General features: G+C 45.0%; 1 protein-coding gene across 2 annotated transcripts in view; it reads left to right on the top strand.

The window, feature by feature from the left end:
* Nucleotides 1-23,563, top strand: part of CUBN (cubilin) — a 494,825-nt gene that overhangs the window by 303,379 nt on the left and 167,883 nt on the right. For both annotated transcript variants that reach the window (XM_033931276.1, XM_033931275.1), the window contains exons 38-39: nt 3,514-3,695; nt 19,614-19,809. In XM_033931276.1, the coding sequence (XP_033787167.1) occupies nt 3,514-3,695; nt 19,614-19,809 (378 nt within the window). The remainder of the gene's footprint in view (nt 1-3,513; nt 3,696-19,613; nt 19,810-23,563) is intronic.

The following is a 23,563-nucleotide window of genomic DNA, read 5'->3' as shown; positions in this document are numbered from 1 at the left end:
CCTTGAAAAAATTCAAAAAGTGTCTGAAATGCAAAAACAGACAAGTTAAAATGCAATAGATGTGGACTAAAACACTCAAAAGCCCCAACCCATGCACATTTCAGAAAAGCTTACGGCTAACCGTAGGGACAGGAGCAAAATGCAGTACATACCGTTCTAGAAATGAAACATCTCTGTGCAACACAGAACGCCGGCATCCGCCGCGGTATTTAAACTGGCAAAAAGGCGGGAAACCGGACGTGCAGAACGTCATGACGTCACAACAATGCTGAATCTCCTGAGGCAGATACTGAAACGGGGCCGCGTCGGGACCCTGATAAGTACCTTTAATTTTCAACCTCTTGATTATACAAGTGTCCAGTGTCAACCTGAATGCAAGCATTGAAATTGTTTAAAAGTTTTTGAAAACACACAGTTTTACATTAAGTTATTCAGTTTTTTACAACTCACATCCCTGAGTGGGACTTGCTTTTGCATTTATTAAGCAATGATTAAAAGATAAAACTCTTTTCTTAAGAGGGGGTTGCCTCTCCCTCTTTAGAGTTACATTTTTCTGAGCTATATTTTTGCATAGCAGGTTCTGCTCTTGGGTTGTGTTAACATACAGAGTCAGTCTACTTTGTTTATTTACCAAATCGTTTTTCTGACTCCTTAGTTACTTTGTCCCTGCTACAGTGGAAACATTTATATCTTCGGCATTTACAGTGAACATTTGTACCAGCTCATAGCTGGCATAAGTGATCATACAACCACATACACACATTTTTACTCTAAAGAAGGGAAGTAGGCACCTTGGCTAATAATAGCACCCTCTAGGTGCCTAATTCTAAGTGCTTATTTATATAATTTCCCTCAAGGAAGCTAATTCTGTAACAGGGTACCTGCTATACAGGATGAGGCAAAAAAAAAAAAGTAACCCCTTAGACTTTTTTTGCCATTTTCTTTACCACTGCTTTGAATTTCAATGAGAATTTTTGCATATTTAGTTGTCATACTTTTGTATTACTAATAAGCAGCATTTAATTATCTTAAGCTATGTTGATGTTACTCACAGTTTAGCATTTTCAGAAGTGCTCCCTGTTCATGTTCAGGACCCAAGAGAGCTCCAGGGTCTCAATGCATGAATGAGGTGATGATGCAGGGAGGAAGGTTTTAGATTTGTTAGGAACTGGGCAACATTCTAGGGAAGGGGGAGCTTATTCCGCAAAGATGGACTCTACCTTAACCAAGGTGGAACAGGCTACTGGCATCAGCATTTAAAAAGGAGATAGAACAGCTTTTAAACTAGAAATTGGGGGAAGGCCGACAGTCGCTCAAAAGAGCATGGCTCACAATACCACCTCGGCTTTGTTTACTAAACCTTATACATCATAATTCCTATATCGCTCTATAGTACGGCTGCACTTCAAATACTGTGTGCAATTCTGGTTGCCTTGTCACAGCTACTACACCATTTTATTTTAAGTTCTTTTGAAATTAACAAATTGTCAAATGTCTGTTTTGCATTCTTTGATGTTAAATGTTAGCATTTCTGGACAGTATTTATTGACTAAAAATATTTATATTAAAAGAAAAAGGCTATTCAGCATTAGAGAGAGTTGTATATAGTGGCATAACTAATATTTTTCTCAATGCTCTGCTTGTTCATTCATTACTTTCCTTCCTTCTAGAGCAGTGGTCTCAAACTCGCGGCCCGGGGGCCACATGCGGCCCGCCAGGTACTATTTTGAGGCCCTCGGTATGTTTATCATAATCACAAAAGTAAAATAAAACTGTTTCTTGATCATCTGTCTCTTTAGCCCTAAATTACAATATTATTATTAAGACTTAGCCAAAAGGAAAGATTTATAAACTATAAAGAGTTTTACTAAATGCAAAATTGTCATTTCTTTAATAAGACATTAGCTATTTTTTTTCTGAGGTCCTCCAAGTACCTACAAATCCATAATGTGGCCCTGCAAAGGGTTTGAGTTTGAGACCACTGTTCTAGAGGCTTTTATCTTTCCTTTCCTACGCTCTCTGTCTCCCTCATAGACCTTCCTGTTCCCCTCATTTCATCCTACAGCTCTGGAAGTGGGAGCAACTGTTGGGACTAGGGCAGGGGTAGGGAACTCCGGTCCTCGAGAGCCATATTTTTTCAGGATTTCCCCAATGAATATGCATTGAAAGCAGTGCATGCAAATAGATCTCATGCATATTCATTGGGGAAATCCTGAAAACCCAACTGGAATACAGCTCTCGAGGACCAGAGTTCCCTACCCCTGGACTAGGGCTAGTTGGTGGAGGACTGTAAAAAGGAGTGTGAGTCATAATACACTCATAAAAACCACCTCTTCCTCATATATAGGCTGTCTAATGGAAAGAAGAGTATATGAAGGGGAGGCAGAGCCTATGAGCACACACTGGCTCCAACCTTGTGCCCTCTTAGGGCTGGATTCAGTAAATGGCGCTCAAAATTGGCACTAACCTTCCTATTCTATAAAGAGCGCCTTAACTTAAGCACCAGTAGGCACCCTGCCATCGTCTAAATCCAAAACGTCATTTAAAAGCAGACAGAGAAAATTCAAAGCATCTACCAGCGCCTACAAAAATGGAACCGGAATCATGCCTCCGGAGGCGCTTTACAGTGCCTAACGCCGCTGTAGGTGTGGCTAATGCCAGAAGTGACATTAGACGCTGTAAAGCACCTATGTAGGTGTGATTCATGTCAAAGGCAGGTGCCGAAAATGTATGCCTTGAAAACCCTGGCACAATTCTCTACATGGCGCGATCGGCAGCTGCTTTTAAGACAGCCGCCAATAACGGTGCTGTTTAGAGAGAATCCGGCCTAAATGGTATTCTATAATGGGCATTCTGGGATTAGCACTCTTTATAGATTAGCGCATAGCACTGGGATCTGCATTCAACTCTGTGCATGAGGAGTTTATGCCAACTGAAACCATGTATGAAACCCAGTGTGCAAGCCGGGGTGCAGATCCGCGCTATTTTATTATTCTGTGCATATTTTAAGGGAACACCTCCTCCCACCCATGGCCATGCCCCCCTTTGCAGAGCCACACAGAAACACTTAGGCACTATACTATAAAAGGGCACATAAGTATATTTTCCTACGGATCTGCCATTTTCCTACGGATCTGCCATTTCAGCACCTTGCACCTGTTAAGAGCGCTTTTCCATACTAAAGTAGCACCTAATGTTTAACGCCATATTAGAACTCCCCTGTTACTGCTACCACCACTGGTGTTGAGTGTGGGATTGAATAAGAGTCCCTCATGCTTTAAGAAAGATGAAGTGAGGGGAGGTGGCAGCGACAAGGAGGGAGCTGGAGCATTTGAGGCCATGTTCAGGGCAGTGGCCAGGCTCATCCCACCCTAGTTATGCTGCTGCCTGTGTTTAATGATAATGATCTAATAATGGGCGGTATATCAGATATGTAATAACTTCTCTAACTGGGTTCTTTCTTAAAATTAGTTATGATGAGTAATGGGTACTTTTTCCTTTATTTTGTTTCAGTGTTTGGAAACAATATTGTGGGAACTGGTGGACAAATTGCTTCTCCACTTTGGCCCAGAAATTATCCTCACAGATCAAACTATCTTTGGGTAATTAACGTTAATGCCAGTCAAGTAATTAGAGTCAGAGTCTTGGAGATGGACATTGAAGAACATTACAGCTGCATTTACGACAAGCTGAGGGTGAGTACATACAGTATTTCATAAGTAAATCGAGTAACAAATGAAAGATTTGCAGTGAAACTCAATGGAAAGGAAAGAAATATTGTAACAGAAAGGGCCTGGAAGACTCTCCTGGAGCAGGTAGAAAAGGGCAAGACAGTAACAGATTTCAAGAAGGTAAATTTTATAAATACCTTTCACATTTAAAATGTGGTTTTAGGTATGCAAATGGGAAGTGCACACATTGCAAGCCAGTATGCATTTTTTGTAGGAGGTGTGCTCAGGGGCAGATTCTGGATGGAACATGAGTACCGTATTTTCACGCATATAACGCGCGCGTTATACGCGTTTTTACCTACCGCGCATACCCCTCGCGCGTTATATGCGTGAGCGCGGTATACAAAAGTTTTAAAACATAGTTCCCACCCCGCCCGACGCCCGATTCACCCCCCCCCAGCAGGACCGCTCGCACCCCCACCCCGAACGACCGCTCGCACGCGCTCCCACCCGCACCCGCATCCACGATCGGAGCAAGAGGGAGCCCAAGCCCTCTTGCCCGGCCGACTCCCCGACGTCCGATACATCCCCCCCCCCGGCAGGACCACTCGCACCCCCACCCCGAACGACCGCTCGCACGCGCTCCCACCCGCCCCCGCATCCACGATCGGAGCAAGAGGGAGCCCAAGCCCTCTTGCCCGGCCGACTCCCCGACGTCCGATACATCCCCCCCCCCCCGGCAGGATCACTCGCACCCCCACCCCGAACGACCGCTCGCACGCGCTCCCACCCGCACCCGCATCCACGATCGGAGCAAGAGGGAGCCCAAGCCCTCTTGCCCGGCCGACTCCCCGACGTCCGATACATCTCCCCCCCCGGCAGGACCACTCGCACCCCCACCCCGAAGGACCGCCGAGTTCCCGACAATATCGGGCCAGAAGGGAGCCCAAACCCTCCTGGCCACGGCGACCCCCTAACCCCACCCCGCACTACATTATGGGCAGGAGGGATCCCAGGCCCTCCTGCCCTCGACGCAAACCCCCCTCCCCCCCAACGACCGCCCCCCCCCAAGAACCTCCGACCGCCCCCCAGCCGACCCGCGATCCCCCTGGCGACCCCCACGACCCCCCCACCCCCCTTCCCCGTACCTTTGGTAGTTGGCCGGACAGACGGGAGCCAAACCCGCCTGTCCGGCAGGCAGCCAACGAAGGAATGAGGCCGGATTGGCCCATCCATCCTAAAGCTCCACCTACTGGTGGGGCCTAAGGCGCGTGGGCCAATCAGAATAGGCCCTGGAGCCTTAGGTCCCACCTGGGGGCGCGGCCTGAGGCACATGGGCCCAACCCGACCATGTGCCTCAGGCCGCGCCCCCAGGTGGGACCTAAGGCTCCAGGGCCTATTCTGATTGGCCCACGCGCCTTAGGCCCCACCAGTAGGCGGAGCTTTAGGATGGATGGGCCAATCCGGCCTCATTCCTTCGTTGGCTGCCTGCCGGACAGGCGGGTTTGGCTCCCGTCTGTCCGGCCAACTACCAAAGGTACGGGGAAGGGGGGTGGGGGGGTCGTGGGGGTCGCCAGGGGGGTCGCGGGTCGGCTGGGGGAGCGGTCGGAGGTTCTTGGGGGGGGCGGTCGTTGGGGGGGAGGGGGGTTTGCGTCGAGGGCAGGAGGGCCTGGGATCCCTCCTGCCCGTAATGTAGTGCGGGGTGGGGTTAGGGGGTCGCCGTGGCCAGGAGGGTTTGGGCTCCCTTCTGGCCCAACTACCAAAGGTACGGGGAAGGGGGGTGGGGGGTTCGTGGGGGTCGCCAGGGGGGGGCGCGGGTCGGCTGGGGGGGCGGTCGGAGGTTCTTGGGGGGGGCAGTCGTTGGGGGGAGGGGGGTTTGCGTCGAGGGCAGGAGGGCCTGGGATCCCTCCTGCTCGTAATGTAGTGCGGGGTGGGGTTAGGGGGTCGCCGTGGCCAGGAGGATTTGGGCTCCCTCCTGGCCCGATATTGTTGGGGAGTCGGCGGTCCTTCGGGGGGAGGGATGTATCGGACGTCGGGGGGGGGGCATCAGGCTTTCAGGATGGGGACAGACCTTCAAGGGGGGACAGTGCACGGAAGTCAGGGGGGGTGAACGGAGAGTCGGAAAGTCAGGGCGGGCGAAAGGAGCGTCGGGCAGCATGCGCGGTATATCCGTGAGCGCGGTATACCAAAGTTTTTGTACATATCATCGTGATTTCTGCGCGCTATACCCGTGTGCGCGTTTTATACGGGTGCGCGTTATTTGCGTGAAAATACGGTACAGTCATAATTTGCAGATGTATTTTATGACCAGCACAAAGAGGGACAGAACACGCCAAACACAGTGCAGCAAAAAAAACCCCAAAAAAACCCAAATGACTTCAATGAATAGAAATTTGTTTTTATTGGCTCATCAGGAGCCGTGTTTCGGTATACAACACCTGCGTCAGGGGTTGGCCAATGAGAAAAATGTGATTACTAGATCTCAGGGATCAGAATCAGTCCTAAAGCTAGAGCACAGAGAGTAATCTCTTTGTCCTATGTTACTTTTGCTCCCTATGCTCTGTCTATAGGACTGATTCTGATCCCCAAAGTTTGGTAATCACATTTTACTCATTGGCCGACCCCTGATGCAGGTGTTGTATGCCAAAACATGGCTCCTGTTGGATCAATAAAGACAAATCCCTGTTCATTGAGGTCCTTTGTGCTTTTTTGCTGCAGATGTATTTTTATAACCTATGCATGTATGTGCTTAAACTCTTTTGGCGCTTCTTTTCTGAATAGAGACGCCAATGCGTTAAAGCAAAACATTTGCAGAGCATTACAAGTTCCTTGTTGTCCTCTGAGGAACGCGAAGAAGTCACCAAAACTTGGAACCTAGTTGGGACTACATTTATTTTGCATGTCAAGGACTTGTTATTGAACTTTGGACAAACTATTAATAAAGTATATGTAACTGTAAGTTGGTTTTGACATCTCCTGTGCCTCTTCTTTTGTTGTTATGGTCAATTAGCACACCATTAAACTAATTAAAAAATAATTTAGTTGTGTACGGATTTTAGTTAGGCATCACTGGGTATCAGCGATTAGGGTTCTTAGCGGCACCTAACCTAAGCACCATTTATAGATTCAGGCCTTAGATCCTTGTGACTCTGATTGTGACCTGATTGTAAAACCGCATTGATAACCTTGATAGGCAGTATATAAAACACCTAATAAACTTGAACCCTTTATTGCCCCAAGTACAAGCGGTGGCTTCCACATGTCTCTCTCAATAGCAGATTATAGACTTTTCCTCCATGAACTTGCCCAAACCTTTTTTAAAAACCTGCTACATTAACTGCTTTTACCACATCCTCTGGCAACGCGTTCCAGAGCTTAACTATTCTCTGAGTGAAAAAATATTTACTCCTATTGGTTGTAACTTCATTGAGTGTCTCCTAGTCTTTGTAATTTTTGATTGAGTAAAAAATTAATTCACTTGTACCCGTTCTACAGACTCAGGATTTTGTAGACTTCAATCTTTTTCAAGCTGAAGAGTCCTAACCTCTTTAGTCTTTCCTCATACAAGTGGAGTTCCATCCCCTTTAGCATCTTGGTTGCTCTTTATTGAACCTTTTCTTTTTTTTTTTGTAAATTTCTTTTATTGGCAAGCAAAACACTGCAAAAGATACACAACAGAGAATACAAAAACAAAAGTACAAAGGCTGCAAAGTAGCAATGAATCACAACACATCACAAGAATTGAGTTCAAAGTGAGTTACATTTAGATGTACTAGGTTGGTTAGTTGACTTATTTATTTAGATTTGTCTCACATCTTTTTCAGAAGTAGCTCAAGGTGAGTTGTAGGGATAAGTGCCCCAGCCAAATAAAATATGCATTATAGAGATAGATTAAGTATTCCTGTGGTATTGTAGATGTATGTCATCAACCTGCAGTGCCTAGTTCTCTACAATTCAGAGACCTTTGCTATAGTTAAACTGTACAGAGTTATGCCAGTTCTAAATAAAGACTCTTTGTATGCTCTTGTCCCTGCAAGTCAAAGACCAGCTGATGCAAGACTTTTGGTCAAGTTGATCCCACAGACTACTTGAGACCAGAGTTCCAGGAAAGACATCTAGAATGATGGAAAAAGATATTCTTGTGTTTTTGTAAGCCATAACATAAAGGGGCATTGCCAATCACCTTCTGGGTTATCACCTCGCAGGCCGCTCTGCACATTGGTAGCATGTTCCCTATGACGTGATCCCGTGCGTCAGAGGGAATGTGCTACTGCGATGCAGAGCAGCCTGCGAGGTTCGCTACAGCTAGCTGCTGGTGATCGGTAGTGTCGGGAGTGGGCATCTTCCGGCAGCAGGGGTTGGGCACCCTCCTGCCGGCAATCGGACAGGCGGCCACTTGCAGTTATGTGGCTTTAATATGATCTTTAACATATAAGGCTACTCCCCCCTCCTTTTCTTCCTACCCTGTCTTTCCTGAACAGATTATAGTCCGGTATAACTATATCCTAGTCATGGTTCTCCGTGAACCACGTCTCCGTATCCAATCCCTCTTCTTCCATCACAGCTTCTAGATCCAGAATCTTGTTTCTAATACTTCAAGCATTAGTATATACTGCTTTCTAGACATTGCCCCCTTTTCCCATCCGTGTAGAGGTATTCAGTGATTTACTTACCTGAGGGCTTATATTCACCTGGGAGCTTTGATTATCCTGCCCCATCCTTTCTAATTTAAAGCCCTCTTAAGTAGATTAGCCAGCCTGCCAGCAAAGACACATCTTCCCTTCTTTGATAGATGCACACCATCCCTGCTCAGCAGCCCTTGGAAAATCATCCCATGGTTCAGGAAGCCTAAACGATTATTAATTTATATTCTACTTGGAGAAGTCATATGAATCCTATAGACAGCTAGGATCATTAACAAAGATGTTCTTCATCATATAAACCCAGAGTTGTCCCTGGAAGACAAGAAACTGATCTATTTTGGACAATTGATGAGGGCAAATTCACTAGAAAAGGAAGTACTACTCAGAATGGTCAGTGGTAAAAGGAAACAGGGGAGACCAAAAGCCCATTGGCTTGATACCATCAAAAATGACACAGGAATGAACATCAAGCAACTGAAAGAAGCTGTGGAAAACAGGGAAGCATGGCAAGGAAAAAAATGCATACAAAAAATATATGAACCAGCAAAATATGAAGGAGTCCAAGTGTTGAAACCTCAACAGGCTGCTGTTATCAAACAAAATGGGTGTCGTTTTAACATTTTCTTAAATACATGCAAGTTCTTCCAATATGGAATAATCACAGGGAGCCTATTCCATTCCAAGGGACCTACACATGTAAAGGAACTCATGGCAGGTAGGCACACAAATGCAGATATTCCATAGCATTGAAGGAAATCCTGATAATGCCCTTGACCTGCCCATGCCCCTCCCATGACCACGACCCTTTTGGAGTTGCCCGCTATGAAATTTAGGCATGCATATTACTCCTAATTACTGCTTGTTAATTCCACAAATTGATTGTTAGCACCTAGTTGACTAATTAGTTTATGCGCAGAACGGGGATCCATGCTCATATTTGTGCAACACATACAGAATCCGTGGGATATGGTATATAAGTAGGCACTATCTTTTCAGAGCTCCTAATTTAATGTGCATATACCCCTGGATAATGTTATAAGTACTTGAGTGCATATAACATTGCATATGAAATGGCTTATAAAACTGCCATCTTAATAAGCCTCAAATGGTGACTTAAAAAAAGAGAAAAAAAAATAGTCAAAGTGTGTAATTTACTATGAATTCAAAATTCAGATTGGTCTTAGTCAAAGGGAATAGGTCCAACTGTTGTACCTCATGAATTAGCTGGACCTTTGCCAAACTTCTGAGGTTAATATCCTAGTGCCAATAATTCTGAGGCCTCTGGCTATGTTGTGCAGATGAATGCTGATGTTCGTAACAGCTGTTTCTGCCAGGCCTATAAACACTTAACAAATTACAGCTGCTGTCCAGGCACCAGTAATCCTGAGGCTGTCACAGTTAAAAGGACCTACTAGAACAGATAGAGGGAACGAAGTAATAGCCATCATACAACAGTGACATCTTCTGGTGAGTTTTAAGGCCTGTGCCTGCCAGGTTCCAGAAGGAGCTCTGTTGTGTGGACCCCAGCTGAGGGCTATTGTTGCAGTGACTTGATTAATAATCAGTTGGGAAAGGAGATATAAATGACAGTGGAAGATGAATAAATAACTTGCAGCACTGTCCCTGGTTTTGTTTTTCGTTAAGAGTCATTAATGAAAAAGTATGTCCCCAAGGTACAGATATGCTAGCATAGGCTTGCAATGAAGCTGGATGGAGATGATATACATACTACACCTCATTATCCCCCCTCCCCCCTTTTATTAAACCGTGATAGCTGCGCTGAATGCCCTGCGCTCATACAGTTCCTACGAGTGGCGGGAGCAGCACACAGCATTCAGCACAGCTCATTACATTACATTACAGATTTCTATTCCGCCATTACCTTTCGGTTCAAAGCGGATTACAAAAAGAGTTATGGAAGAAGGGTTACAACGTTAGATCAGAGAAGGTTTCCAAGAGAGGGAAAAGTAGGATCTGGAGTTAGGGAGGGGATGGTAAGAGGGGGGTTAAGCTTTATCATGGTATTAAGCTTTATTAAGGGATTTCTTGAAGAGTATAGTTTTTATTTCCTTTCTGAACATCTTGTAGTCTGGGGTTGTTGTCAATAGGTTGGAGTCTTGGTTGTCTATCTTCACTGCCTGAGTGGCCAGTAGTCTGTTGTATAGTTTTTTCCGTTTTACTTCTTTGATTGGGGGGTAAGTGAATGGGGTGTGTGTTTTTCTAAGCCTGGTAGAGGTGGTTTGGATGAGGCGGTCGTTTAAGTAGGTTGGGCTGTCTCCATTTATAGTACACAGTAGAACTTAAATTGTATTCTTTCCTGGATTGGAAGCCAATGAGAATTGATGAATGCCTCAATAATGTGATCATGTTTTTTCAATGAATAGACGAGTCTCAGAGTGTATTCTGAATTGTGTGCTAAAAACTGCTATCGCGGTTTAGTAGAAAAGGGGGAGTATATGTAGAATACTAGTCTAAATGGTGAAATATATGCCTATAATTTAGCATTTCTGGAGAGTGAATTGGTCTGTTCAGAATGGAGTGTGTGTTATGAGAGAGTGATAGCCTTGAGAAAACCGCTGGTAACACATGGGTGAAACGTGTCGGTTATCTCCCCCTTTCTGTGAACTGAGATCAGAAGTTAAATTAAACAAAGCTAAGTGAACCATTTTTGGTTAATATTTATAAGTTAAAATTATTTAAGATAAAAATAAAATGAAAAAGGAAACTTAAAAATGAATAAAACTAAAGTATAAATGATCTAATGACAAATTGAGGTATAAAACCGCCCACTATGAGTGAACACTGAGTGGGAAGGTGGCCTTGCTGAGGATTGAACTTCTTCTAAAAATACTGGCGTGAATGAGGTGTGAAGATATATGATTTATATACCATATATATTGGGGGTCTATAATTTAGGCACAAGCACATACATCGGCCACAGAGCTAGTATGGGTACAAGTGGATCGATTTTTCACTCCGTCATAAATTACAAAGACTAGGGGACACCGATGAAGTTACAGGAAAATACTTTTAAAATCAATAGGAGGAATTTTTTTTTTCTCTCAGAGAATAGTTAAGCTCTGGAACGCGTTGCCAGAGGATGTGGCAAGAGCGGATAGTGAAGCTGGTTATAAGAAAGATTTGGACAAGTTCCTAGAGAATGACACTGGGGAAGCCACTGCATGCACTGTATTGGTAACATGGAATATTGCTACATCTTGGGTTTTGGCCAGGTACTGGTGACCTGGATTGGCCACTGTGAGAACGGGCTACTGGGCTCGATGGACCATTGGTCTGACCGAGTAAGGCTATTCTTATGTTCTTATGCCTCTTAATGCCAGAAATATACACTTTAGGGCTGCACATCGATTAATTGCAATTAAAATTTTTAATCATATAAAGTGTCCCCCTTCACATTTCCTTCTATAATCATAAAGTGGCAAATATAGACAGCAGAATTAAATTCTCAGAACTGACATGTTTTAATTACTATTTTGTTAACAAATTATACGAGGACACACAACATATAATATGCCAGTGAAAGTATCAAAAGCAGTTTTGATTTGTACCTTTTGGTTCTATACTGCTTTTCCTCCCTCTTTTTGGGTGCATGCTGGGTTTGAAGAGGGGGGATACCTCGGTGCCACGATCACACAACATTTAGAATCATTATATGTTTTTATTACTAAAATGAAAATAAATCATTTTTCTTATCTTTGTTGCTTGGCAATTTTTTTTTTTTTTCTAATCATTTTGTTCCGTCTTTAAAATCACCAGGCAAGATCATTAAACAGTGAAACATTCAGAAGAATATATATAGCTTTTAAGCAATTCAGTTAAAGCAGATTTTAAAAAGTCTGCTTCTTTTATCTCTTACACATTTCACTTGCCCTCAGCCATCAGATCATGTCTGACGTTATGACAAACTAAAATTATATTAATGTTTTGATGTCACCTCAGTAAGGCCAATAAACCGTCCCTCCACTGCAAAACACTATGCAGAAGCTTATGCAAAAATACTCTCAGAACCTTACTGTATTAAAACAGTCCTAACACCCAGGACTCAACAAACAATAATCTTAAGTGTGAAAAGGCAACCCTGTTACAACTCCATCAGGCATCACAACACCAACACACCACCAAGTAAGAAACACTTCTACTACTTCTTATCATTTCTCTATCAATGCTAGACTGTACGAGGGGTTCTCAGCCCAACCAACCAACTTCCTCCTGAGCGGCAAGAGGCATGTCCTGTAGGCAATCAGCGGGTGCCAGCACCTCTCCTTCTTGCTGGCCCTCTTCCCCACTGGCACCCCCCACTGGCACCTTAGGGTTCATCTGGAGGCCTTCATGCACCCATGGACATTGACATGATGACATCATACATGCATGTAATATACAACACACAAAATATAGGTTCCTTATGCAATTGGTTTTGGATATACCTCGAGGGAAAGACCTCAGATGCCTGCACCAACCACAGAATATTTAATTCTTGGACTGGTTGAAATCAGCAGGACAGGTTATCTATCATCGGTCACAAAACCCTCTACACACCGATTACCACCTTAAATTTCTGGCATCTGAATCGCTTTTACTTTATAGAGCGCTTGGTGTGTAAAAATGAAGTGCACTTATCTGTTTAAAGAGTAAGGCCCGACGGGACCCGTTTCGCCAGGCTAATGGCTTCGTCAGGGAACTTTTTTGACCACTGTGAAACAACAGAAACAAGACAAGTGCTGAGCCAACAATCAGGCAACAGAACAAACATCCAATTGTCTCTGCAATTTACTGTGAAATCGTACTCACTGTATTCAGTCATGAACACACTTCAAAAAATGGCGCCGGAGGCGAACTAACGCCACGCATGCGTATTCATAGCATTCCATCATGACGTCATCAAGGGCGAAATGCAAACATTAGAAAGAGCTAGAAAAAAGCATGCCAGCCAATATTCACGTTCAGACCAGTAGGTTTTACTGTGCTGAGCTGGAAAATCCATCTGGCTTCTCTTTGCAATAATCTCATACACCGATCACCCCCCCGCTCATTTTTCGGCTCTTGATCGATGCACATTAGCCTGGCGAAACGGGTCCCGTCGGGCCTTACTCTTTAAACAGATAAGTGCACTTCATTTTTACACACCAAGCGCTCTATAAAGTAAAAGCGATTCAGATGCCAGAAATTTAAGGTGGTAATCGGTGTGTAGAGGGTTTTGTGACCGATGATAGATAACCTGTCCTGCTGATTTCAACCAGTCTAAGAATTAAATATTCTGTGGTTGGTGCAGGCATCTGAGGTCTTTCCCTCGAGGTATATTCAAAACCAATTGCATAAGGAACCTATATTTTGTGTGTTGTATATTACATGGTAGAGGTCCTTGACCATTTTTTCATTTTAAGTAGTGAATCATACATGCATGTGACATCACGGCGATGTCCGCGCACTTCTGGGTGCCTCAAACTGCGGTGGTAGTGTGCCACAGCTCACAAATGTTTTCAGGACACTGATGTAGTGGTTAAAGTGGCTTATGGGCCTGGGTCCTCTTCTCTATGGCTCACTAGTCCACTCACCAGGCTTCTTAAGACATTTGTGTGATGCTCTATTAGGATTTCCCATACCAGATACTGCTATTCTAGAAACAACTATGTTTCATTCAGATTTTGGAGGGGTTGAAGGATGTCAGTGACCACAGTGTGTGTGTGTAGGGGGGGGTCATTAATTAATTCCGCCAGTGGTCATCTGCTCAGTTTGGGTATCTTTATAGCACTTAAATGCTTTTAAAACAGGTCTAGCTCCAGACATCTAAGTTCCATTCCGGACATCTTGGAAGAGGTTTGACTATCGCTGCAAGATGTCCAAGTCTAAGCACACCCAATGCCCATCCATAATATGCCTCCAACAACCCCCTCCCCCTCCCCCTTGAATTTTGGATATACAGTGGCTAGGATGCCTTGCAAGATGTCCAGAAAGTGGGTTTTGAAAATCAGAACTTGGATGTTTTAGTGATTAAGATGCCCAAGTTCTGGTTTATGCCAATTTTTAGACACCTGCATTTTTTTTGAAAATGAGCCCCTTAGGATATACCAAACTTACCTTAACTTCACACCTGCTGCAGTTTTTTTAGGCTTTAGTTAATTGCATGTGTGGCAGAGTTGATTTTTTTTTTTGTAATATAATATGATTTCACACATTCAGTTACATCAAAATCATTCTGTAATATATGATGCATTGAAAGGCTGGGTCTGGCATCTCTTCTTGTCTCTCTGTCCATTCCATCCCTTCCCTTCCCTCTTCAACCCCTTTCCAGCAGAGCAACATCTGCAAATTCATCTCTCCTCATGTTGCAAATCCAGTGTCTATCCTCTCCAGCATCTTTCCTGTCTCTCCCTTCCCCCTCTCTTTAACTCCCTCAAGCCCAATCTTTCTCTAATTCATCCCTTCCCCAAGCTGGTCCATATAACTTCCCTCCTCCTTCTGGGTTCAGCATCTTTTCTTGTCTGTCTGTTCATTCCATCTCTTCCCCTCTCCAAGCGCCGGTCCAGAAGAGCAGCACCTGCAAATCTCTCTCTTCCCCAGTTTCAGGTCCAGCATCTTTCCTCTCCTCTCCCCTCCCGTGCAGTACCAGTGTCTTTCTAATGTCCCTCTCCCTCCCTTGCGGTTCCAGTAATTCTCCCTTTTCCTCCCTTCTCATGATCTGACAGTCTTACTCTCTTGCCTTGATCACTGCACCAGTAATAGTAATGACACTGCAGCAATTACAGTATGCCTTCTCTGTGATGCTGTGACACATATGGTGTGAATTCTCTTCCTCTTATTTAAACTTTCTGTTCTGCAGGGGAGGGATACATCAACATTGCAGGGAAAGCTGAGGCTCTGAGGCAGCATATTGTATCTGCTACAGTGTCACTAACACTAACAGCAGCAATCAAGGGAGAGGAAGGGACACTAGATTCCCTGAGGTGAGAGTCGGGGAGTAAATGTGGTTGAGCAACCAGAAGTGATTTAAGCCACTGTTCTTCAACTGCCGGTCCACAGAAAATTCATGCCGGTCCGCGCAGGACCGGAGAGATCGAGCTGAAGTCCACGCAGGGCCAGAGAGATCATGGGGAGCCTCCGACAGTGGCTTTCTCCCCTCCTGGCTTGCTCTCCTTACTTACCAGTGCAGCGATTCAGGAAGGCAGCCTTGGGGCTTTCACTGAGTCGCAGCCGCCTCCGATGATGCAACTTCCTCTTTCCTCAGAGGCAGCGCGACCCATCAAAGGACCCGAGGCTGCCTTCCTGAATCGCTGCCCTGGCAAGTAAGGACAGCTGCTAGGAGGGGAGAAAGCCACTGTTAGAGGCTGGGAAGCTGCTGGGCATGGTAAAAAAAAAAAAAAGGGACAGCTGTTACTGGACCTGGAGGGAAGGATAAGGAGAGATGCTGCTGGAAGGGGAGGAGGGAAAGGAGTCTGGGAAGCTGCTGGGCAAGGGAAAAAAAAGGGACAGCTGCTACTGGACCTGGAGGGAAGGATAAGGAGAGATGCTGCTGGGAAGGAATGGCTCCCAGCTGGCTAAATAGCACATAGATGTCTATCTCACAATATTCAGTGGGAGATAGATGGCTATCTCCCGCTGAATATCCAGCCTTCCTGATTGGTTGTTTGGTGGCTAGACAGAGCCACCTAAAAACCTGGTTTATCTTTGGCCATTAAGACTTAGCCAGCTAGTTGCTGAATATTGGCTTAGCCGGCTAGGTCTGCTGGCCAAAAATAGACTGGAAATGCAATGCCAGTCACCATATCTTTATTTATTTTAGTATTTATATCCCACTTATAAACTAAGCGTTTTACATACATGCACTCAAACATTTTCCCTATCTGTCCTGGCAGACTCACAGTCTATCTATTGTGCCTGGCACCAGCATTGAATTTCTGATATTGCCATGGACTACAGGAAGTTGCCATCTCTCTCCTGTAGTCTGATTTATCAGGGGATGTGAATTTTAAGGAGGCATGCATATGTTGATCCTCACCCTTATGGTTTGATATTCAGAATCACTTTCCAAAAAATCAAAATAGACCACCTGATATTCAAAGTGATTTATGCATGCAGAACAGGCTCCAGCCCACTTAAATCAGTGTTCTTCAAACTTTTTACACCTATGGACCGGCGGAAAAAAAAAAATATTTTGTGGACCGGTAAACTACTAGGACTGAAATTTAAAAACCCCATTTCCACCCCATCTCCGAACTCGGTCCTCGCAAACCATCTGATCCCATCCACACAAGCCTCAGTTATGATTTTATATTGAATGTATTTTATTAAAGTATAAAAAGAAACAATATTCTGTACAATTGTCATTTTATAAATACAAATAATACAGAGCAAGGATCAACAAAACCCCTGTCTCCCCTCCACTTCACATATATCCCCTCTACTATCAAGAAAACTGAATAAGCCAAATTATTATAGAATGCTACACAGAAATATCATGCTAACAGAATACCGCAGTCACGCATAGCAGGAATAGGGTTAGGGGAGTGCCCTAAGGGTCAGAGAGAGCCCTAAACCACTGCCTGGACTTTGCAGTCCCCAGTTATGTCTAACACCAGCTCTAGCAGGATATATATTTCAAATCTGATATATTCTAATCAGGTTAAATAGTGCTGAATATCAGCCTCATAAGCTCTAAAATGTCCACAGTCTTTAATGTTGCTGATTAATATCCACATTTTAAATTCCGTGATTATACCATCTGCATTTGTGAATGGGTTGTTTGTACTGGTTGTAAATAATTTTTTTTGTGCCTGATATATTAAAAATGATTTAAATAGCCAGGAAAAGCTTCTGGCCATTTAAATCATCTGTCTGGGGCTAACTGGGCATTTTCAGCGGTACATAACCAGATAGCAGATAGTGCCACTGAAATTGTCCAGTTAGTTCCCACACCGAAACCGGATACTTTGGGGAGGGGGCAGTGGCATAGCGAGGGTTTGAGGTGCCTGTGGTGGTGGCACCCCTCCCCCACTCTCTTCTCTGCCCCACCCCCTCCTGCCTTGTGCGTGCGCTCCTTCCCCTCCCTGGTACCTCTGTAACATTCATGGCGTAAGCAGCAACCCAAACCTGCTGCTCGTGCCAGCATCAGCTCTTCCTTTTACATTACTTCCTAGGAGCGGGTCCAGGAAGTGATGCAAGAAGTGCCGATGTTGGCATGAGCAGCGGATTGGGGTTGCTGCTCACACTACAAATATTAAAAAGGTTTGAGGGATAGGAAGCAGCACGCCCGCATGGTAGTGGGGGGGGGGGAGGGGGCAGAGAGGAGAAAGGTTGCTGGTGCCTTCATCAAGAGGGTGCCCATGGCGGATTACCCCCCACCCCACCCCCACTGGGAGTGAGGTACAGGGACAGAGTCAGCACTTAACTGGTTAAAGTTAACCATATAAATAGGACTGCGTAAAAGGCAGTCCTATCTTTATGCTGGGTTTTGGGGGTTTTATTTTATAGCGGGTTAAATGCCGAATATCACACTTAACTGGCTATTATTTGGCCGGCATTGAATTTCTGGGTATAGTGCTAGTAATGATCTGCAAAATGCTGATTGTTACCGTCAGAATTTAAGGCCCTTTGGCCCAGATTCTCATTGAGACACCGAAAGTTAGGCGGCAGTAGGCATCCTACTGTCACCTAACTTAAGAAGTAATTTCTAAAATAAAAGGCACTACTACGCAGCCTCTGGGACTGGCGCCTAGGTCCCTGACAGTTAGCGGCATATATTGACGCCAAAGCCCGGAAGTGGGCGTGACTGGGGAGTCACTGGACTTCGGCATCATTATGCACCATTGGCCATAATTTTCATAGGACACTAGGTGCGGAACTGTGATTCTGGAAGCAGTGCCTGCCAGTGAGTGACAGACATCCATTTTGTTAGCTTACAGAATCAGCCCCTATATGCTTTTTATTGTGTTAAATATGCATTACTATACCACATTCTCAGCATGTTTTGGAAGGACGGGTTAAAAAAGAAAAATTTGATAAAAATGAAAAATATATTTCTAATCTCAGCTTTGGGTGTTGTAACTGGATTGGATTAGCCCAAGCCCTGACCTGGGTCATCCAAGCCTCGGCCAAATGGTTAGCAAGGCATGGATGATAGAGAGGTGTCTACATCAAATAAAAATGTCCAGCAAAAGTGTTTAGTGTGAACTATTATTTCTTTATTTTCTGTCTTATACTTTGCTGAAATGAAAAAAATCAAAACACAAACTTGCCCTTGTGGCTAAGCAGCCTGTTAGCCCAACCAGGTTTCAACAGTTGTGCAATTCCACAATCAAAGCATGTGCTTGCAGCAAACTATGCTCTGCCAGTCTTTATTTCAAACAAAGAAAAACCAAACTTTTCCTATCAAAGTCCTAGAACCAGCTGGGACTTCTCAGCCCGGTTTTCTCATAGTATTCCTGTGCTTGGTACAATGTCAGAAGTAGTGCTTCCCACTCTTCTGTTCCTCTAATTTAATTAGAAACAGTGATTCTTCACTTCTCTATCATCAGGGTTTGTGAGGCAGTTCCATCTTATCAACACAGCATATGGTTTCCCCAAGCTTTTACTCAATAAGCATGTCTTCAGGCAAACAGGAGCTATCAGGTTCCATTTCATGATCAGTTGTGCACACTTCAAAAATATTGTTACCTTCAGGAGAGAGCTTACAAGCTTCAGTCCTGAGAGTTTCTCCCTGATGTCTGTGGGAAATGCTGGCATTTGTTCCCTGGATTGCAGTCTGCCTCCTTCCAAGGGTTCAGGCAGGCTGAAGATTGGTGGTTGCCATTGACTAGAGACCACACCCTTTTCTCTAGCTGTGTGCTGATTGTCTCTAGGTTCACCTGGAGTTTTCTGGTTCTTTGCTAATGAGCCTGAATAGCTTCCCTGATGACTAACCCTGCCCCCAGCAGAGCCGATTGCAGGAGCTAATCCCTTTGGTGGTTTTACCATCACCGGCCTAATGTCTGCTGGTACTTGTAGTTCTTTGCTTCTAGTATTCCCTACACTAGAACTAGGCAAGTATAAGCGGGTCAATTTTGGGCTGCCTTTCGCTTGAGATAAATTTCTGCAGGGCAGTTTCCCTAACCTGCCTGCTTCTCGGAGCAAGTTTAGGAGTAGTTTTAGAGCACTGCAGGGTTTCTTCCAGCAGGACAGGGCTCTCCCTGTCACAGTGTACAGGACCATTTTTTTATTTCTGCATTTGTAGATTTCTTCTTAAACAGAAAAATATAGTAAGAGCTTTAGGGAGTGTTAACATCCTTGCCATTTTCTTTCCATGTAGTTCTACGAGGGACCCAACATTCATTCCCATCTCATCGGAACACACTGTGGTATATCACTCCCTGCGCCTTTCTTATCCTTCAGCAGCTCCATTACAATTCAGTTTCTAACTGACAGCAGTGTCAGCAGACCTGGTTTCCTCTTGGAATGGTATGCAGTGGATACTTCTGCAGGACCTTTTCCGACCATTGCCCCAGGTTTGTATTTTAAAATTGCATATAAATATGTGTTTAATTTGTCTGATTCATAATTAATCTTGATTTTAAATTAAAATTCCAATCCCTGTTCTTCATTTAGAGGCACCGTTAGTCAAAGCGTGATTCCTGATCTAGCATAAAGAAAACATTTAGAATGAATAATAGCAACCAAGAGGACGATGTTCAAAGTCTGGTGAGAGAGTAGAGAGGGACAGATTCTTCAAACTTTCAAATAATAAAAGAACAAGAGGGCATTCAGAAAAATTGAAAGGGGACAGATTCAAAATGAATGCTAGGAAGTTCTTCTTTACCCAACGCAGTGGCGTACCAAGGGGGGGGGTGGGGGGGGCGGTCCGCCCCGGGTACCAAGCCCTGAGGGGGTGCTCCCGGTCCGGTCCAGTTACCCCCCCCTGCGCCGGGTGTCGCGTCTGGAAACAGCCTGCAGCAAGATCGCGATGCCAGAGATCTTTGCCTGCTTCGACTGTTTCCTCCGCCACGGTCCTGCCCCTCCTCTGATGTCAGAGGAGGGGCGGGACCGCGGCGGAGGAAACAGCCGAAGCAGGCAAAAATCTCTGGCATCGCGCGATCTTGTTGCAGGCTGTTTCCCCAGGGCAGTAGCGTACCAAGGGGGGCGAGGGGGAGGTCCATCCCGGGTGCCGCCTTAGGGGGGGGTGTACAGCTGGCCCGGTCCCTATCGCGCTCCTACCCTCCCACCGAAAGCAGCATCGGCGCCATTATCGAAAAAGGTAATGGCGCCAGGCCTTGGAGCACCAAGGCAGACCGCTTCCCCCCCCTCCCAGCCGAAACCCCGCTGACCATCCTATCTCTCTCCCCCCCCCCCCAAGTGAACCTTTCTGACCCTCCCAGCGAAAGCAGCAAACCTCCCTCCAGTAGCGTCGGCTTTATCCTCCCTCTGCCGCATCACTGATGCAGTAACGCGGCAGAGGGAGGAGAAAGCCGCGAAGGAGGTTTGCTGCTCTCGCTGGGAAGGTCGGAAAGGTTCACGGGGGGTGGGAGATAGGAGGGTCAGCGGGGGTTTGGCTGGGAGGGGGGAGAAGCGGACTGCCTCGGTGCTCCATTACCTTCTTCGGGCAGCAGCAGCGTTTACAATTCGCTGCTGTTGCCGGCTTCAGGCCTTGTTCTCTGCCGGGTCCTGCCTACTTCCAGTTTTCATGAAGACAGGACCCGACAGAGAGGAAGGCCTGAAGCGGGCAACATCAGTGAATTGTGAATGCTGCTGCTGCCCGATGAAGTTCAGGACATCGGGGAAGGAGCAGGGAGAAATCGGCTGCTGGCTTGGGGGTGAGGGTAGGGAAAGAATCGTGGAAGTGGAGAAATCGGCACGATGGCTTTGTGCAGGCTAGGGGGAGAGAGAAAGAAAGGAAAAAATAAAGAGGGGGGGCCAGGGGGAGAGAGAAAGAAAGGCAGAAAGAAAGAGGGGGACCAAGGGGAGAGAAAGAAAGGCAGAAATAAAGAGGGGGACCAAGGGGAGAGAAAGAAAGGCAGAAATAAAGAGGGGGTCAAGGGGGAGAGAAAGAAAGGCAGAAAGAAAGAGGAGGGCCAGGGGGAGAGAGAAAGAAAGGCAGAAAGAAAGAGGGGGACCAAGGGGAGAGAAAGAAAGGCAGAAATAAAGAGGGGGGTCAAGGGGGAGAGAAAGAAAGGCAGAAAGAAAGAGGGGGGCCAGGAGGAGAGAGAAAGAAAGGCAGAAATAAAGAGGGGAGCCAGGGGGAGAGAGAAAGAAGAAGGATCAGAAGAAGGACCAGAGACTCATGAAATCACCAGACAAAAAAGTAGGAAAAATGATTTTATTTTCAACTTAGTGATCAAAATGTGTCCGTTTTGAAAATTTATATCTGCTGTCTATATTTTGCACTATGGCCCCCTTTTACTAAACCGCAATAGAGTTTTTTAGCGCAGGGAGCCTATGAGCGTCGAGAGCAGCGTGGGGCATTCAGCGCAGCTCCCTACGCTAAAAACCGCTATCGCAGTTTAGTAAAAAGGGAGGGGGAATATTTGTCTATTTTTGTATAGTTGTTACTGAGGTGACATTGCATAAAGTCATCTGCCTTGACCTCTTTGAAAACCCGCGGAATATAAATGATAATTAACATTTTCTCTGCGTACAGCGTGCTTTGTGTTTTTAAAATTTTATTGTTGGTAGATCATTTTGACTTGGCCACAAAGGTAAGGGGGAGGGAGGGAGGGGAACTGCTGAAAGACATCTAATAATCCTTGCAGGCTTGACTGCAGGGAATTATTTTTGTAAAATCATGTTTTGTTATGTGACTGGCATTATCTAGACTTTAATTTCTATGAATGAATAGAATGAAAATGATATAAAATTACTTGCTTGTTTTTATGTGCGTGCGCTGAAGGAAAGTGGAGAGAGAGTGGGCTGAGGATGCTGAAGGGAAATGGGGAAGAGAGTGGGGAGAAGACGCTGATTTATAAATTGACAATTGTACAGAATATTGTTTCTTTTTATACTTTAATATAAACAATTCAAGGCTTGTGTGGATGGAATCAGGTGGTTTGCGGGGATGGGGACCGAGCTTACGGGGATTAGTCCAATAAAATTGTATTTTTTTATATCTCATTATTTGTTTTATTTTTATTTGTTAATTTATAAAGTGGTGATTGTTATGTATCAGTTTTTTCAAATTTACATCTACTGTCTTTATATTTTGCACTGTATTAGAGGACATGTGTTACTGTTTTTTGTGGTGTTGCATTGTATCCAGGGTCTGGTTTCTTGGCGGATCAGTTTAACTTTTGTCTACATATTTCTATTTTTAGTTTGTGATTATTCCATTTTGGGCGAGGGTGTATCTCTGTTCTGTGTGTATGAAAAAGACATAGTTTTCAGTTGCATTGACTACAGGACCAATTGACTGTGCGGGATCTGGCTTGTTTAGTTTTACAATGTATGTGTTGGTGTTCTAGTGCTCACTGCAGTGTTTAAGATGCAGCCTTTTCCTAGGTACACTCTTGTGGTGCGATATGTAGATTGGTACTAAAAATCATATTTTTCATATAGATGGGGGGGGTGTCAAAAAATGATGGGCCCTGGGTGCCACATACCCTAAGTACGCCACTGCCTGCAACTACTCCATATGTACTTCTAATGTCATGACAATTTAGACATAATTTATGTTTTGTTATGTTTGGAATAATGGTTACATATATGAGGTTCAATAAAAGAAAATTTTCACTGCCTGTTTCTATTCTGACCATTTATTCCATTTCATGGTTATTGCAAAAAAAAAAAAAAAAATTTTTACATGGGGGGGGGGGGGGGGTGTCAAAAAATGATGGGCCCCGGGTGCCACATACCCTAGGTACGCCACTGACCCAACGTGTGGTGGACACCTGGAATGCGCTTCCAGAGGATGTAATAGGGCAGATTACGGTACCAGGGTTTAAGAAAGGATTGGACAATTTCCTGCTGAAAAAGGGGATAGAAGGGTATAGATAGAGGATTACTGCACAGGTCCTGGACCTGTTGGGCCGCCGCGTGAGCGCGCTGCTGGGCACGATGGACCCCAGGTCAGACCCAGCGGAGGCATTGCTTATGTTCTTATGTTACAGCCCACAGGACAAGAGCCTACAACACAAAAACAGTGTAAAAAATAGCTAAGTGATGCTCAGTGGAGAACATATGCAAACGATATACATGGTAAATCTGAGCTAGTAAACCAAAATTAGGGGAGGAATGTGCCTGGCACAAACCTTTAGCGGTAAGCCTAGTTCTTGT

Source organism: Geotrypetes seraphini, chromosome 2 (genome assembly GCF_902459505.1).
Source record: "Geotrypetes seraphini chromosome 2, aGeoSer1.1, whole genome shotgun sequence".
NCBI lineage: Eukaryota > Metazoa > Chordata > Amphibia > Gymnophiona > Dermophiidae > Geotrypetes > Geotrypetes seraphini.
The sequence above is the reverse complement of the archived record's forward strand: the minus strand, read 5'-3'. Positions and strand labels throughout refer to the sequence as shown.